Source organism: Mastomys coucha, unplaced genomic scaffold (assembly GCF_008632895.1).
Source record: "Mastomys coucha isolate ucsf_1 unplaced genomic scaffold, UCSF_Mcou_1 pScaffold14, whole genome shotgun sequence".
NCBI lineage: Eukaryota > Metazoa > Chordata > Mammalia > Rodentia > Muridae > Mastomys > Mastomys coucha.
Genome location: NW_022196896.1, coordinates 45,593,766 through 45,611,680, shown reverse-complemented (window position 1 = coordinate 45,611,680; position 17,915 = coordinate 45,593,766). Strand labels below are relative to the sequence as shown.

At 42.3% G+C, this 17,915-nt stretch overlaps 1 protein-coding gene across 1 annotated transcript in view; it reads right to left on the bottom strand.

The window, feature by feature from the left end:
* Window positions 1-7,702: 7,702 nt before the first annotated feature.
* The window catches only part of Tmem70 (transmembrane protein 70), a 13,052-nt gene continuing 2,839 nt past the window's right edge, over window positions 7,703-17,915 (bottom strand). The window contains exon 3 of the mRNA XM_031366943.1: window positions 7,703-8,934. Coding sequence (XP_031222803.1) covers window positions 8,477-8,934 — 458 coding nt within the window. The 3' untranslated portion in view covers window positions 7,703-8,476. The remainder of the gene's footprint in view (window positions 8,935-17,915) is intronic.

Below are 17,915 nucleotides of genomic sequence, written 5' to 3'. Positions count from 1 at the left end.
TCCTTGGTAAACCCCTCACCCCCCTAGTTTGTGGGTTTTCCCTCTAAACACCCCTCACTTCTTGTGCTCAGGGTCGAGCTCCTCTGCCCCTGGGTTAAGAGCTCGTCCGCAGTACACTGGTTTCCCCTGAATAAACCTCATGCTGTTGCAGCAAGATCAGTCTCTTGTGAGTTATTGGGTGGTCGTGTCATCCTGAGACTTGAGTGAGGGTCTCCCTAGCTCTAGGGGTCTTTCAAAAGGAGCTAGGCTGCCAACTGTTATTAGGAAAGCAGGGGGTGGGAGAGTATATATAACTTAATCTAATCAGAGCCCCAAGTTACTAACATTCCCTGGGCTTACAGAAGATGAAAATATTGTGTCAGTAAAAGGATTTAAATACAACTGCATTTTTCTATTTTAACTGATTCTTTTAATACTTGAGGATTAGGGAAACATGTGTAGAGGTCAGAAAACAACTTGTAAGAGCTATTCCTTTCTCTCTCTCTCTCTCTCTCTCTCTCTCTCTCTCTCTCTCTCTCTCTCTCTCTCTCTCTCTCTCTCTCTCTCTCTCTCTCTCTCTCGGTTTTTTTGAGACAGGTTTTCTCTGTGTAGCCCTGGCTAGAACTCACCATATACATGAGACTGGCTTAGAACTCACAGAGATCCACCTGATTCTGCCTCGAGTGCTTGAGTTTGACACACACCACTTTTCGTATACTTTGAAGATGAAGATCTTGGACTGACATGATAGTTTAGTAGGTAGGAGCCCCAGCTGCCGAGTCTGAGGACCTGAGTTCCATCTCTTGAAACTGTAAAATGACTTTAATCTCCGTACTTGGGAGGCAGGATACATGGATAATAAAAATACAAATACATTATTGAAAGGAAAATGGATCAGCTGAGGACCCACAAGACCAAGTTCTCAGCACAAATGAGATTTACTTGCCCCAGATAAACAGAGGGCAGGAAATAAGAGACAAAGACAACAGGAGATGGAGAATGAGGGAGAAGGGCAAGGGAGAAGGGTATTTGTCTCAGAGGACAAAGGACTGCCTCTGGATAGAGGAGACAGATGTGGCACATAGAAAAATGGTAGTTTATAAAGGTATAAAGTGAAACTTGTGTTAGGATGAGGTGTTTAATTTTAATTGGGCATGTTAATTAGATGAGCCAAAGTGGGCTTTTGATTGCTGAACTTCAATACTTTGATAGCAGGACCTGGGTAGTCAGCCTCAGGAGGAGGAAGTAGCCAAATAAGGGAATAGAACTTGGTGACTAGCTTTAGGAACTCAATCTGTAGTTGTTGTTGTGGAGGAGAAGGGAGAAGAGGAGGAAGAGGAATGTAATCTGTTGTTGTTGTTGTTGATGATGATGATGATGATGATGTTTTAGCAAGGCAGAGGGAGCCGTGCTTGCCAAGGTCACCAGAGTCCTACCAAGTTAGAAAAGTCATGGGTTTTGGAGGAGAAACTAGAATCACCATTTTAATAAAGCAGCAAAATCTCTGACTACATTCTAAGTATTTGCCATTATACCCATAGATAAGTGCTCTTCACCCTTCATCCAGGAAGCTTCTCTTTGTAACACATGGAGACCACTATAGAAAACCACAATCAATTAAAATGCAGAATTGTGGGGCTCAGTTTCAATGGACACATGAACAAAATACTCCCTGACCTAAGGCTCAAGAAAAACTTAGAAAAGAAGGTGGGAAGACTGTAAGAGCCAGAGACTCAGAGCATTTGCAATGAGACTATGTCTCCTAGTAATAATGGCGGAAACTACACCCATAAAGTCTTACCAGCATGACTGCCTAAACATGAGGTGAACAAGGACAGCAATAGACAAGGCCTCAACTGTAGAACTACAGGCAACTAAGGAATGCTGGGAGAGGGAGAAACAAGGACGAATATGCCAGCTGGTCATCTAATACCAAATGCACAGACCTGGAGACACACACACCAGGAATAAGTTATATTTAGGAATATACATGTACATGCATGTACATATATGCATGTGATAGCAATCAATGAAAAAAAGAGGCTATGAATTTGAAAGAGAACAAGGAAGGGCACATGGGAGGACTTGGAGAGATGAGAGGGAAAGGGTAAAAATGTAATTATCTCAAAATAATAAAAAACTAAAAATAAAAAATTATATACTCTAAAAATGTAACTACTAGGAACTGAAGAGCTAGCTCTGTGACTAGGAGAGATTACTGCTCTTGCACAGGACATTGATAAACTATTTCTCTACTGGTGACATGAGCCAGTTCAAGCCAGATTAGATATTAAGGGAAGCTGCTCTCGTGTTGAGCTCACTGGCCCCAAAAACCGCAGTCAGGGAAGGTACTGATAGACCCCTGTAGGGGACCCTCTACTCAAGTCCTGGGAGACGGGCACCCAGTGGAACATGAAAGACCATCTTGATGCAGAGCACATGAGGCTTTTTTTAATTACGGAGCTCCAGGCCAAAACTTATCTCACGCAGGAGATAGAGGAATCCACCCTGAGGCCCAGGGGTTAGGGGTTTATATAGGAAAAAGGTCTGGGGAAACAAAGGAATTGGTGTGGCTATACATGATTGGCTATTTTAAATGTAGTTTGTGCAGATTAGAGTTGAAAATTCTTAAAAGGGGAGTGCTACTCAGGGTTTCTAGTTGACCTTCAACTATATCTAAGAGGACCAGATGGCCCATTACTCAGTGTCTGTCCTTGCAGGCCTGGACCGTGGAAAAAAGGCTTATGTGTACTTGCAGAGATAGACGAAGGAGAGAAAGAGAAAAGGGTGGGAGACCAGAATGTCTGGAACAAAATACTCCCTGGGGAAGCACAGCACAGCTCCTGGAAAGTTCAGGGTTGGGGACAGGGTATGAATGCCAGGTAGGAACTGAGGGATTCTGGGAGAACCTGGAGGCCAGGTCTGCTTTGGTATGTAAGATACGAACCTCAGTCCCTTGTCCCTGGATCTGAAACCAAAGGCATGAGTTCCATTCCTGGCATTCACATCGAAAGGCTCACAGCTCCAGCTCCAGAAGAATGTGACTCATTCTGGCCTTGGCCACATACAAATCCACCCACATACAAATGCACACACACACACACACACACACACACACACACACACACACACAGCCTGTTCTACATGACAGCATGTTTCTGTAATCTCAGTATTTAGGAGATAGAAACAAGAGGGTCAGAAGTTGTTACAAAACAAGGTCGAGGGCTAAACTGCATTAAGAACCCCCAAAACAGAACAAGTCTATATCTTTTTTTTTTTTGGTTTTTCGAGACGGGGTTTCTCGTATAGCCCTGGCTGTCCTGGAACTCACTCTGTAGACCAGGCTGGCCTCGAAATCAGAAATTCGCCTGCCTCTGCCTCCCAAGTGCTGGGATTAAAGGCCTGTGCCACCACTGCCCGGCGAGAGTACTTCTTAAATTTTTAATTTTGTAACTCTACTTAAGATACAGACTTGTAGCCCGGCACTGGTGGCGCACGCCTTTAATCCCAGCACTTGGGAGGCAGAGGTGGGCAGCCCTAGGTGAATTCCAGGCTAATTAGAGCTAGTGAGACTGTCTGGGTCTTGAGTGAGGTATGGTTTTACACACCTTTAATCCCAGCCCCCTGCAGAAGCACGTGGATCTCTTTGAGCTCAAGGCCAATTAGGTAAAAACAATGAGTTCCAAGACAGCCAGAGATATGCAGAAAGTGCTTGTATTAAACAAACAAACAAAAAATGATCATGAATGTGGGTGGCAGAGGCTGCAGGATCTTTGTACTCTTCTACTTTTATGAGTGTGAACCCTCAATGGAAAGAAATGGCTCACACCTTTAACCTCAGCAAACCAAAAGCAGAGGCAAGTGGATCTTTGTGAGCTCCAGGCCAGCCTGATCTATTTAGTGAGTCCAGGCCAGCCAAAGTTTCATAGTGAAATCCTATCTCAAAAAGAAAAACCAAAAGCCAAAAAACAAAAAACAAAAAACAAGCAAATAAAATAATATGAATGTATTTTTAGCCAGTTTATTCAGGCCTAAGGGCCATTTTGTTATCTTTAAAAAATACTCATTTTTATTTTACATGTTTTTGCTTGCATGTATGCCTATGTACCGTGTTCATTAAGCCATGTTAGAGTCTGGTGTTCTTGGATACCAGGAGAAGATGTCCCCTGAACTAAAGTGACAGTTATGTGGTGCTATTTGAATGCAGGAAACCAAACTTTGGTTGTCTGGAAGAGCAGCAAATACTTAACTTTTAAGCCACCTCATCAGTCCCAAGTTTGTTATTTTTGCTTCTGAAAATGGAGTCCTTCATTACAATAAAACCATCATTAAATAAAAGGATTATTGGAGCTGGAGAAAAGGCCCAGTCCATAAAGTGCTTGTCCCTCTAGTGTGAGGAACAGAGTTCAGTTCTCAACAATAAAGTTAAAAAAGCTGACTGCAGCGCGCAGCTGGACACACACACACAGTGCAGGCAAAGATGGAATGATGCCAGGGCTAGCCATTCTAGCTCCAGGTTCAGTGAGAGACCTAGTCTTAAAGATGGCCAGCGGCTGCAGTGCCTGCCAAGACCAGCTAAGGCTGCCTAGAGACCCTGTCTCTAACACAGCAATTCTCAACCCATGGGTCAAGGTGTATTATTGTGAATCTGTTTACAGATTTGCCTCCTTTTCCTGCATAGGTAACCTGCCCCGAGGAGAGGTATGTAAAGTATTTGTCCTCTTTACCTTGGCCTGAGTTTGTTTTTTTGAAGTTAAGTGTTGCTATGTAGCCTTAGTAGGCCTTGAATTCCAAGGCCATCCTTTTGCCTCCCATTGTTTTAGGAGGGCACACACATCTGATTTTATGAGTTGTTTCTCCTGACTTATTTTGATGAGGTTTCTATGAAGATCAGGCTGTCCTCATACTACTTACTCCATATTATACAAAAGAGTGACTTGAATTGAGTTCCCTTGAATTGGTGACTCTGCTTTACACAGCAGCATTTACCTCATCTTTAGAGCATTGACGGAGCAGAATGACTTTGCACAAACCAGAGACACAGAATGAAAAAAAAGTCTCCCTGAAAGTAAAAAGGTGTCACCCATAGACTTAAAGTACACGAGGAACATACAGCACATGGCTATGTTAAAATTAGCCGTGAACATGCTTTTAATTCCAGCACTCAGGAAACCGAGGCAAGCACAGGAAGATCTCTGTGAGTTTGAGGCCATCCTATAGAGTGAGTTCCAGGAAAGCCAGGGCTACACAGAAAAACCTTGTCTCGAAAAACCAAAAGAAAGGAAACAAACTATATCAGGCTAGAGATGACAATGCACTACTGAACTCTACTTGGGAGGCAGAGTCAGGAAGATCAGGAGTTGAAGGTTAGTCTCAACTAATAGTAGTTCAAATATAGCCTGGGCTACATGAGACCAATTAAAAAATTAATCAGAAAAACTAAGCCAAAGAACATATAAGACTAACACAAAAGCTTCAGTGTCCCCACATAGACACCATAAAGACTGTAACACAGCAATGGCAGCATTTCCCCCACCCCCACCCCCACATGTTGTCTGACCACTTGCTGTGTGCCTCAAAGGATCTACAGTAAGAGAGCTCCCAACTCAGTCCCCTACTTGACATGAGCCAAATTTCTTTTTTTTTTTTTTTTTTTCAAGACAGGGTCCAGGGTAGCCCTGTAGATCAGGCTGGCCTCGAACTCAAAAATCCGCCTGCCTCTGCCTTCCAAGTGCTGGGATTAAAGGCGTGCACCACCACCACCCCGCCATGAACCAAATTTCTATCTGTGGTGGTTTGGCTCCCATAGATTCATGTGTTTGAATGCTTGGCTATAGGGAGTGACACTATTAAGAGGTGTGACCTTACTGTAGGAAATGTGTCACTGTATAGGCAAACTTTGAGGTCTCCTGTGCTCAGGCTCTGCCAATATTGAATCCAGTCTCTTTCCAGCTGCCTCCAGAAGACAGTCTTCTCTTGGCTGCTTTCAGATCAAGATGTAGAACTCTCAGCTCCTTCTCCAACACCATGGCTGCCTGAACGATGCCATCCTTCCCACCATGATGATAATGGACTGAACCTCTGAACCTGTATCCAGCCCCAGTAGAATGTTTTCCTTTATAAGAAAGTGAGTTGCCTTGGTCATGGTGTCTTCACACCAGGAAAACCCTAAGATACTGTCCATCTGTAACACATCTATCTGTGTGACCTCTGTCCCTTGGCTCTGCTTCCTTCAGCAGCTCTCCAGATGAGTTCAGTATCTCTTGTGTTACACCTGCAACAGCTCTACTTCTGCCTTTTCCTTATGGCCACTTGGAACTTTGCCAGCCTCTTTAACACCTTTGTAGATTTCCTATAACCTTCATTTATACAAATGGGCAGATGTAATTACTACATATGCAATATGAGAATTAATACTAGTGCCTGTCCATGGCCAGCTACCAAGGGACACTGGGATTACTCGGCAAATTGCAACCAACAAAGCAATGGTGGTTAAATGGTTAAACTGTTAAATAAGTGCCAGTCCCATCTCCATCCTGGTCTCATTCCAAATCATAGACTTCAGACGTCATTTTAGCCACTCAGGGCTTTCTCGCCCCCCAAACTAGACATCTTTTGGATTATTCTGTTACAAACTAATAAAATATTTTTCACAAATGACAAAGTACTCACATGTATGCAGGACATTTGAAACCATGTGCAAGCAGAGCAGTACGACATGCATCTCAAATGAACTTGTTTCCTGGCTTTGCATCTTGTGAATGTTTTTTTTGTTGTTGTTGTTGTTAAAGGTTAAACATGTCTAAATTGTAAAAAGTGGTGTATTTCCTCCTGAAACCCTTCTGCTCTTGGGAGTTCTTCCTCCACTTTCCCTTAATAAATCTACATTTTTTTTAAAACAGGAAGTGGGAGTGGGGCGTCTCGGGCTTTATACGGGTCTGAGCTAGGCGTGTGCACCTCCCAGTGGGAGTGGGGCGTCTCCGGCTTTTGCCTGCACTTAGGACCCCTTTTCTCCTACTAGGTTGCTGAGCCCAACTGTGAAGGAAGGTTTGTGCCCAATCTTATTGTATCTTTTTAGATCATGTTCAGTGGATATCCCTGGGAGGCCTGCTGTTTTTTAAAGAAGGGAAGTGGGTGGGAGGAGTGGAGGGGTGGGGTGGAGAAACTGCAGATGGGATGTAAGGTATGAGAGAATAAAAGTTTAAAAAAAATAAACAACTAAATACTAAGTGAGTGTGCTGGTGCTTGCTTGTAATCCTGGCAGTGAGAAAGCTGGCAAATCAGCTCAAATTCAAGGCCAGCCTGGGCTATATAGTGAGCAGCCCTGTCTCAAAACAACAAACATTGTAAATATGTCTCTCACTACATCAGAGACAGCAGGAGGAGGCTGTTAAGAGTAAAGCACATTATAAAGATTGGGTAATCCTGAAAGTACTTTAAAATGTTGGGGCTGAAATGGTTCAGTTAAAAAACACTCATGCTCTCATGGGGGACCAGGGTTTGGTTCTGAGCCCCCAAAATATCAGCTTACAATGTTCTGTAACTCCGGGTCAAGGTGACTGACTCCTCTTTCTGGCTTGTGGAGGCAAAATACTAATACACATAAAATTTTAAATTATTTTAATAATTAAAAAAACTAAAACCAAACAAAAAACCCCAAACTAAAACCAAAACCAAAACCAAAACCAAACCAAAAACCAAAAACCAAACGCATACTGGGTAGTGGTGGCGTGTCTTTAAATAAATAAAGATTTATTTAATGTATGAGTGCTCGGCTGCACATATACCCACACACCAGAAGTGGACATTAGATCCCCTTATGGATGATTGTGAGCCACCATGTGGTCACTGGGAATTGAACTCAGGACCTCTGGAAGAGGTCAGTGCTCTTAAGCACTGAGCCACCTCTCTGGTTCTGATGCAACTGTTCATATCATCCATACACGGCTCAGATGTGGTGGCACACGCAGAAGCAGATCTCTATGAATGCAAGGTCAGACTGGTCTACATAGTAAGATTCTGTCTAAAAACAAAATATAAGTAAATAAATGTAGCCATACATATACCAGAATATACATGACCATCCACATTTTAAACAAAAATTACTTATTCTTAATTACACATATTTTATTACATAGAAACATTGTCATGTAAAAATTTTTAAGAAATTCTGCTTCATAGTTTCTACATCTGTTTTTAAGGCAAGGTCCAGGCTGACCACAAACCTACTGCATTACCAAGGATAACCTCAAATTTCTGATATTCCTCCCTCCCTCTCCCACGTGCTGGGATTGTAAGTGTACAAAGGCAGACCTGGTTATATGACGGTCAATCCGAGGCCTCACCTATAGCAAACACAGTACCCACTGCTAAGTCCTCAGCCCTTACACTTTTGGTTTGGTTTGTTTTTACAATCATTCACTAACAATAACAAAATAAAGGCAATCTTATTATACCCTGAAAATACATGACATTTAAGCACAAACTAACAACAGGTTCATTTTTCACCCTCATGCAGTTTCTTTTCATTGACTTCTTCCATATCAAAAGTGAATGGTTTGTCATAACCCATTAGATGGTTATAGTCTTCAGGGTTTAAAAAAAGAGCTGGATTAACTAATAGTGATTTTGTTTTAGCATAAAAGGTGGTGAATACATGTGCACTCTCTGGAACTGTCACGTCATCTTGGTGAAACACTGTGCTGGTTTCCGAAAGCACAACATTGTAAGTAATGGCTCTGTAAGTGTCCGTTGTGGCTTCGTGGTACAACCGGATGACATAGCCTTTTGTAAGAAAGTGAAGCAGCGTGGGAGTGACCACTGTGAAGCTTCCCATGACGCCATAAAATAAGACTTGCAAAGGCAGACTTCCAAACATCACAGTACTTTGTGAGAGAAGGTATGGTAAGAATGCAAGGCTGACCATACTTGTAGAATAAGAGAAACATTTCACACCTAAAGAGAAAAAGTTGCAAGAGGATTAATAACTTTAAATTTTATAAAACAATCTATTCTATTAATTCCTCCAACCTTCCCTTCCTATAGCAGTTACAGTTTGAAATCAAAATGTCCTGGAGTTTCATGTCCTAAACACTTGGTTCCTAGATGGTAGCACAATTTGGGAAATTTTAGAAACTTTAAGAGGTAGAACTTTACTGTTGCATTCAGGTTCGCTGGTGGAAACAGGCCTCACCTGGCCCCTTCTTGTCTCTTTCTCCTATGCCATGAAGTGAGGAAGCTCCTCTGCCATATATCCTTACCAACCCTGATGTTCTGTGCAAGCGTATGAGGCCAAGCAACCATGGCCAACCCTTCTAAAACTGTGAGTCAGAATGTATCATCCCTCCATGAAATAGTTTTGAGTACTTGGTCACAGCGATGACAAAGCTAATAGAATAATCATTCCACCCATAATAGCAGCAAGATGGAAGTGCTTTTTATGTGCCTGGGTCTATCTTCTTTTTTTTTGTTTGTTTTTTGTTTTTGTTTGTTTGTTTGTTTGTTTTTTGAGATAGGGTTTCCCTGGAACTCAGAAATCTGCCTGCCTCTGCCTCCCAAGTGCTGGGATCAAAGGTGTGCGCCACTACGCCCCGGCCTGGTTCTATCTTTTGTCTTAAGCAATTCACTTACTCCACTCATGAAATATATAGAAAAGGCCCTAGGAGAGGTATGTAATTGTCATCATTGCTCAATGTAAAAAGTGAGAATAGGTGAGGCAGGAGGATTACAATTTTCAGGCCATCATAGAGACTACATGGTAAGACTGCTTCTGGAAAAGCCAAAAAAGAGTAGGACAGATGAAAGTATACCAAGTACTCCATAGGGTATATTTGTTTAACATGCTTGCTGCCCTAGGTTGATCCCCAGTACTGCCAACATTTTAAAATAAAAAAGTGAGAAAAAGAGAAGCTGAGTGGCTCATCCTTGTAACCCCAATATACAGAAGCAAGGGCTGCAAGATTAAACAATTAAATTTAAGGCCAACCTGAGTACAGAGTGAGGACCTGTCTCCAAAACCACAGAAGGCTGGAGAGATGGTTCAGTAGGTAAAGTGCTTGTTGTACTGAAAGGAAAATTAAGTTTGAGGCCTGTGCTGGCTAATAAGAAAATTCCAAATAGGCCTGAACAAAAGCAAGCAAGCTGTTAGACATCCCAGGAACTAGCAGGCCAAGAAGAGATAAGCCATAAAAATAAGAAAAAACATGCAAGGACATGTCTGGGCAAATAATCCAACTGAGTAATGGGCCATCTAGTCCTCTTAAATATGGTTTGAGGTCAACCAGATGCTCTGTTGACTCAGATTAGCACCAACCTTAGGAATTCCCGCTCTGATCTGCACGTAACTATAACTGATATTTGAACTAGCCAATCATATATAGCTACGCCCATTCCCCTGTTCCCCTAGATCTTTTTCCTATATAAACCCCTCTATTTCCTGCGTGAGATACATGTCGACCCGGAGCTCCGAAATTAAACTGCCTCTTGTGTTTCCATCAAGACGGTCTCTCGTGTTTCCTTGGGTGCACGTCTTCCCGAGATTTGAGTGGGGGTCTTCCCACGAGGGTCTTTCAGTACAAGCATGAGAACCTGAGCTCATTCATATCTCTTGAATCCACAAAAAAAGCTGAGCATGGAAGCACACACCTGTAACTTGAGTTGGGGAGGCAGAGACAGGCATATTTTCACAGCTTGCTGGCCAGCCAGTCTAACCAAAATGATGATCTCCAAGCTGGCACGATGGCACTCATGATGGCACATGATCCCACTCAGGAGATAGAGCTCTTGTCTCTCAAAACAAAACAAAACCCAAATTCTCCAAGTTCAATGAGAGATTCTGTCTCAGAAAATAATTAGCTTTGACCATCATCTTGGCACAGTCTAATCCTAAGAGAAGACAGTTTTGGTTGAGAGATTGCCCAGGTCATCTTACCTGTGGGCATGTCTAGAAGGGATTGTCTTGATTATTAATTGATATAGGAGGGCCCAGCCCACTTTGTGACACAATTCAAGGCAGCCACAATTCAAGGCAGCTGGTCCAGGGTTGCAAAAGAAACTCAGCTTAGCCCATTGAGGCAGCAAGCAGCATTCCTCCAAGGTTTCTCCTTCAAGGTCTTGCTTGAGCTCCTGCCCTAACTCACCTCAATGACGGACTGTAGCAAGCATATGAGCTGAAATAAATCTATTACCCCCTCTAAGCTGCTTTTGGTCTGAGCACCATATAACAGCAACAGAATGAACAGAGAACAAGGGCAAAAGAGGAAAATACCTGGTATCAGCCTCTGGGGACACACTCACACATGTACATACACACATGCACACACACTCAAGTGTACACACACAAAAGGGAGGGAGAGAGGAGGATGAAGCAATGCACAATGCCATACAGCTAGTTACTAAGTAGTTGGAATTCAAGTAATTTGACCCTTCAGAAATGAGGCTAAGATTGGAAGGTGTAAGTTCAAGTTCAGCCTTGGCTATGTATCAAGACTTTGTCTCAAAAAATAAAACAAGCAAAATAATTTAAATACAATATACTTAGAAAATATACACAGTGAGAGTCTAACAAGTTGATTATAAAGTATATTTGGGGAAATATCAATGAGACAATGAGATAAGGGTTTATCCTCTCAGATATTAAAATCTAATAAAATAAAATTGAGCTGGGCAGTGGTGGTACACGTCTTTAATCCCAACACTTGGGAGGCAGAGGCAGGCACCAACCTGGTCTACAGAGTGAATTCCAGGACAGCCTACACAGAGAAACCCTGTCTTGAAAAACCAAGAGAGAGAGAGAGAGAGAGAGAGAGAGAGAGACGACAGACAGACAGACAGACAGACAGACAGACTAGTGTAACACTGGTACATGCATAAATAGAGCAAAATAGAAAACCCCAACCACATTGAATTATATGTTGAAATTTAATAGAGAATAAAGACATATCTAAAATCAGTGGGTAAGCCATAGTGGCACATACCTTTAGTCCCAGCACTCAGAAGGTAGATCTCTGAGTTAGAGGCCACCCTGTTAGTGAAAGACCCCTGAGGGAGACCCCCTCTCAAATCTCGGGAGGACATGCACCCAAGGAATCACGAGAGACCGTCTTGATGTAATTACAAGAGGTAGTTTTAATTTTGGGGCGCTCCAAGCTGGCACCACACCTATCTCACACAGGAGATAGTGGAGCCGACCACTAGGCTCAAAAGCTAGGGGTTTATATAGGGAAAAGGTCTGGGGGAACAAAGGAATCAGTGTTGCCATACATGATTGGCTAGTTCAAATATTAACTATTACGTGTAGAACAGAGTAGAAAATTCCTAAGGTTGGTGTTAATCAGAGTCAACAAAGCATCTGACCTTAAACCATATCTAAGAGGACCCACTACCCAGTGTCTGCCCAGACATATCCTTGCATGCTTTTCTCTTGTATATCTTTTTGGCCTGTTAGTTCCCAGAATATCTTAGCAGCTTGCTTTTGCCCAGGCTTATTTGGACATATTTGATCTTCGTCCACTGTGTTTTCTTCAAACCTGCAATTTTCTCATTAGCCCAGCACAAGTCTTAAATTTAACTCTTTCATTAGCATTCTGTCTAAGCTCCACCCCACAGTTACCTGGCAATAGCCAGGTACCCTGACTCATTATAAAAGGGGCTGCTTGTTCCCCTCCTCACTCTCTTGTTCCTCTTGCTCTTCCCTTCCCCTTTCTCCACATGCTCATAGCCAGCCTCTTCTCCTCTTCTTCTTCTTCCTCCCTCTCCCTCTCTCTACCTCTACTACCCTCTTAACTCCCCTTTCCCCATGCCCTTAATAAACTCTATTCTATACTATACCATCATATGGCTGGTCCCTCAGGGGGAAGAGATGCCTCAGCATGGGCCCGCCTTCCCATACTTGACGACACCTCCATAAAACATATCCCCCTCTCTTTATCTTTTTATAAACACATCACAGCCTGGTCTACAGAGTGAGTTCCAGGACAGTCAGGGCTACACAGAGAAACCCTGTCTTGAAAAATCAATAAAGGAAGGAAGGAAGGAAGGGAGGAAGGAAATCAGTATGTAAAAAAAGTAACTTTTTAGTAATTAATGTGAGGTTTCGGAAAAGTGGATATAGAAAATGATAAAACCTTGGCTCAGATTAAGGCACTTGCTGCACAAGCTCTGACAACCTAATTTCAACCCAGGAACCAATACAAAGATAGGAGAGACCTGCTGCTCTTTGACCTCCAGGCATATGCCATGTCTCCCTCTCTTACACACAAAATAAAAATTTAAAAACTGAAATACAAAAGGATAAAATTCAATCAATCCTTTATACCATAAGCCATGAAAACTCCAGAGTGCAGAGATTTAAGTGTGAAGAAAGAAATCACAAAGGTATCCATATCCATGAAGTCTTTTATAATTTGAAATAGAAAAGTTGTTTGTTTGTTTTTTTCCGAGACAGGGTTTCTCTGTGTAGTCCTGGCTGTCCTTGAACTCACTCTGTAGACCAGGCTGCAAATCCGCCTGCCTTCTGCCTCCCAAGTGCTGGGACTAAAGGCATGCACCACCACTGCCCAGGGCGGCAGGGGGGGTGAGGGGCACGCCTTTAATCCCAGCACTTGGGAGGCAGACAGATTTCTGAGTTCGAGGCCAGCCTGGTCTACAGAGTGAGTACCAGGACAGCCAGGGCTACACAGAAAAACCCTGTCTCAAAAAAACAAAAAACAAAAAACAAACAAACAAACAAAAAAAAAAAACAGAAACAAAGCTGGACAATGATGCCACACAGAGGGTGAAAGCAGAAGTCACAACCAGTTTCTGCTATATAGCAGGTCTGCAATGAGACTGGACAGCATGAGATCCTACTACAAGCAAACCAGGGGGATGCTCAGCAGTCAGGGCTGGTAGGGCTCTTTCAGGACTCAGTTCTCAGCAGACATAACAAGATGCTCACAACTGCTTGCATTTTCAGCCCCTGAGGGATCCAACAGCTCCTAACTCTGGGGCGTCTGCACTATTTGATATATATGTGTGAATGTATGTATGTATGTATGCATGTATGTTTAAAATAGTTAAAATATTTTTTGAAGTTCCAGGATCAACCAGGGTCAAAAGACTGACAGTGTATCTATATTTAAAAAGACAAAAGAAAGAAAAGGAAAGAAAAGAGGAAAACAACATAGCTAAGCATATGCACACACTAAGTAACCTCGCCATTCGAGGTGAGGCCAAGGCCCGCCTACCTAGTATATCATGTTTGAGGCCAGTCTGAGATACATCCTATCCTTGACAGAAATATTCTGAACTTATATCAGAAGGATGAATGTTTGTGGAATGAGAAAATTAAAAAGCTTGACATTTTAAGGGAAATATGTAAATGTTCCTTTACATAAATTAGTACAAAAATCTCATTCGTAAGATACATGTAATTAAATGTTATTGCTTTCCCCCAAAATGGCAAAAATAAAAGTCTGACAATTTACTGTTCACAAAGCTGGAACTAAGCAGTCATTTTTATATGCTGCTATTGGCTGAAAGCTTATTATATTTTTAGTAATTTGAGAGCAGTTCCTCTCCTCCTCCCACAGGTGCTTGATATGGCATCAGTGAGCATGGGATAAATGAGGACCATGCTGACTCCTATATAACACTCTTTGCCCATTACTTTTGTTACACTGTAGTAAGTTAGTGTCCCCTAAAACTGATGCCTACAAGAACTTTATAATGTGTCCTTATTTGGAAATAAGATCTTTGTAGATCTAAAGAACAAGATGAGATCATGCAGGATTAAGGTAGGCTCTAAATCTAATGAAAGTGCCCTTATAAGGACACAAAAAGTAAGAGATAGGGAAGGCTGGCATAGGAAGAGCAAGTAACAGTCGGAGTTAGGCGAGTTATAAGCCAAGAATGCTAAGGTAACCAGGAGCCACCAGAGGGTTAAGGGGTAAGAATACTATTTCCTGGGCTGGTGAGATGGCTCAGCAGAGAAGAGCACCTACTGCTCTTCCAAAGGTCCTGAGTTCAAATCCCAGCAACCACATGGTGGTAATGAAATCTGATGTCCTCTTCTGGTGTGTCTGAAGACAGCTACAGTGTACTTATTTATATAATAAATAAATCTTTGGCCCAGAGTGAGCAGGGTTGACTGGAATGAGCAGAGGTCCTAAAAGTCCCAAACAACCAGATGAAGGCCCATAACTACCTGTATAGCTACAGTGTATACTCATATACATAAAATAAATAAATCTTTAAAAAAAATACTACTTCCTAGAATCTTCAAGAAATGTAACCCAGGTCACATTCTAGCCCCCAGACCTAAAAAAACAAAACAAAACATTTCTATTGTTCTCAGTTACTAAAAAGAAACTAGCAGGTAGGAAGGTATAGTAGCAGGAACTGCTGAAATGTGGCCAGTCACAGGCCATCCAATTAGGAAAGCTCATTGAGCTTTTCTGTCTTTATCCAGCCCAGGACCCTACATATGGAATGGCAAACTCACACTGAGGTGATCTTCCCACTTCAACTAAGCTGATGTAGGGAATCTTTCCCAGACATGCTCAGAGATCCCTTCAACCTGGCAATCCTCCTGCCTCTGCTTGTACTACTAAGTATTCTGCACCAGGATATATGTGCTCCTTCCACACCTCTTCACATCAGACTTTACTCATCAGACAAGGCCTAATGGAAAGCCATCCCGATAAGACTGATCTGTCTCCTCAACGTGAACTCATATCTAACTTACAACTTATAATATTGCATTGAGTATGTGGTATATTCATCCTTTCTTTCCTACCAATGGTAAGATTCTGCATTACCTTTAAGTAGTATCCCCAACACAGTACCCCTGGTACAATACATAGCAGATATATCTTTTTTTTGTTTTGTTTTCGGAGACAAGGTTTCTCTGTATAGCCCTGGCTGTCCTGTAGACTAGGCTGGCCTCAAACTCAGAAATCCTCCTGCCTCTGCTTTCCAAGTGCTGGGATTAAAGGCCCCAGCTAGTTTTGTTTTTTAAAACAGGGTTTCTCTTATATAACCCTGGCTGTCCTAGAACTTGCTCTTGTTTACCAGGCTGGCCTCGAACTCACAGAGACCCACCTGCCTCTGCTCCAAGTGCTGGGATTAAAGGTGTGTGCCATTACTGCCCAGTCAATTTTTATTTTTATTTATTTATTTATTTTTTGTTTTGTTTTGTTTTTTTGAGACAGGGTTTCCCTGTGTAGCCCTGGCTGTCCTGGAACTCACTCTGTAGACCAGGTTGCTCTCAAACTCAGAAATCCTCCTGCCTCTGCCTCCCAAGTGCTGGGATTAAAGGCATGCGCTACCAATGCCCGGCTGAAAAAAAAGTTTTAAACCATTATTTTATCTGTTGGGTGTTTTGTCTGTGCAACCCATATATACCTGGTGTCTGTAGGAAGGAGTCATATCCCCTGGAACTGTAGTTATAGATGCCTGTGAGCCTCCATGTGGTCACTGAGAATTAAATCTGGAGAAGCAGTCAGAACTCTTAAACACTAAACTTCTGCCTAGCTCCAAAACCCCACTAACACTCTCCCCAACAGACATTATAGCTCATCCATACAAAAATCAATCCTGGCTTTCTCCTTTACAAACAAGAGTCAAGGAAGGATACAGCACAAATCAATAATCCTTCCTATATAAACCTTCAACTCAGTAAGGACTTTTGAAGAACTTTCTAACCCCCTAATGATAATAACCACTGAATTGTAATTCTAAGGTCAGTAGAATAATTGGTCTCTAGTCCAAGAAAGTTACAGATAGATAAAATTTTAAGTGTACTTTAATATCACATACTTGAAAACCAACAGATTTCCAGAGTTAAATTTTATACAGTCATTTGATACCAACATGAGAGAGTATAAGCACGGAAGTGTGGCGATACTTGGCCATCCAGCAATCTGCAAGGTAATTCTGATTCCATTCTTACTGAGCTTACTCAAATACAGGACCACCTCTGGGGACTTAGGAAATCATATAACTTCACTAAGTTCTTCTGAGTGTCCCACTAAACTATGACCAAAGGCAGTAAACAGCTTTACTGAAGTTATTCAGCATGCCATCTTTTCCTTCTCTACAATAACCCTCTCTCACCTGGGAGAATAAGTTAAGTCTTCTACAAATTCTAAAACCAACTGAAAAGACATAATTTTCAGGCAGTGGTGGCTCACGCCTTTAATCCCAGCACTTGGGAGGCAGAGGCAGGCAGATTTCTGAGTTCAAGGCCAGCGTGGTCTATAGAGTGAGCTCCAGAACAGGCAGGGATACACAGAGAAACCCTGTCTAGAAAAAAAACAAAAACAAACAAACAAACAAATTTAGAAACATAAAAGTAAAAGTGAGGCCAGATGTTATTACAGGCTCCTGTCACTCTGTGACTTTTTTTTTAAGATAGGGTTTCACTATGTAACTCTGACTGTCCTCAAACAAGGCTAGCCTCAACTCACAGACACACACTTGCACTAAAGGTGTGCACCCCCACACTCAGCTTCAAACAATTATTCTACAGAGGTATAACTAGGGCCAGGCATACAGGACAGTCAGGATGCCGCCTCAAAACAACTACATAAAAGAGGTATTACCAGGTTTTTGGTCACAGCTTTTGTATTTGACCAAATACTAAAGAAAAGCAACTTAAAAGAAGGAAAAGGCAATTTTGACTCATTGTTTCAGAGTTCTCAATCTACAGTTGCCTAGTCTCTATGCGATACTCCTCCCTCCGAGAACTCACCCCACGTGACCCACTTTCTAAGAGGAAGGCCCCTGCTCTCTTGCCTCTCTTACCTCTTGCTCCCCCTCTCTCCCCATTCCCTTCCCCCCATGGTCATGGCCAGCCTCTACTTCTGTACTCTGCCCATCTCTCTGCCTTTTTCTGTCTCTACTACCCTCTTAACTCCCCTCCCCATGCCCTGAATAAACTCTATTCTATACTAAAA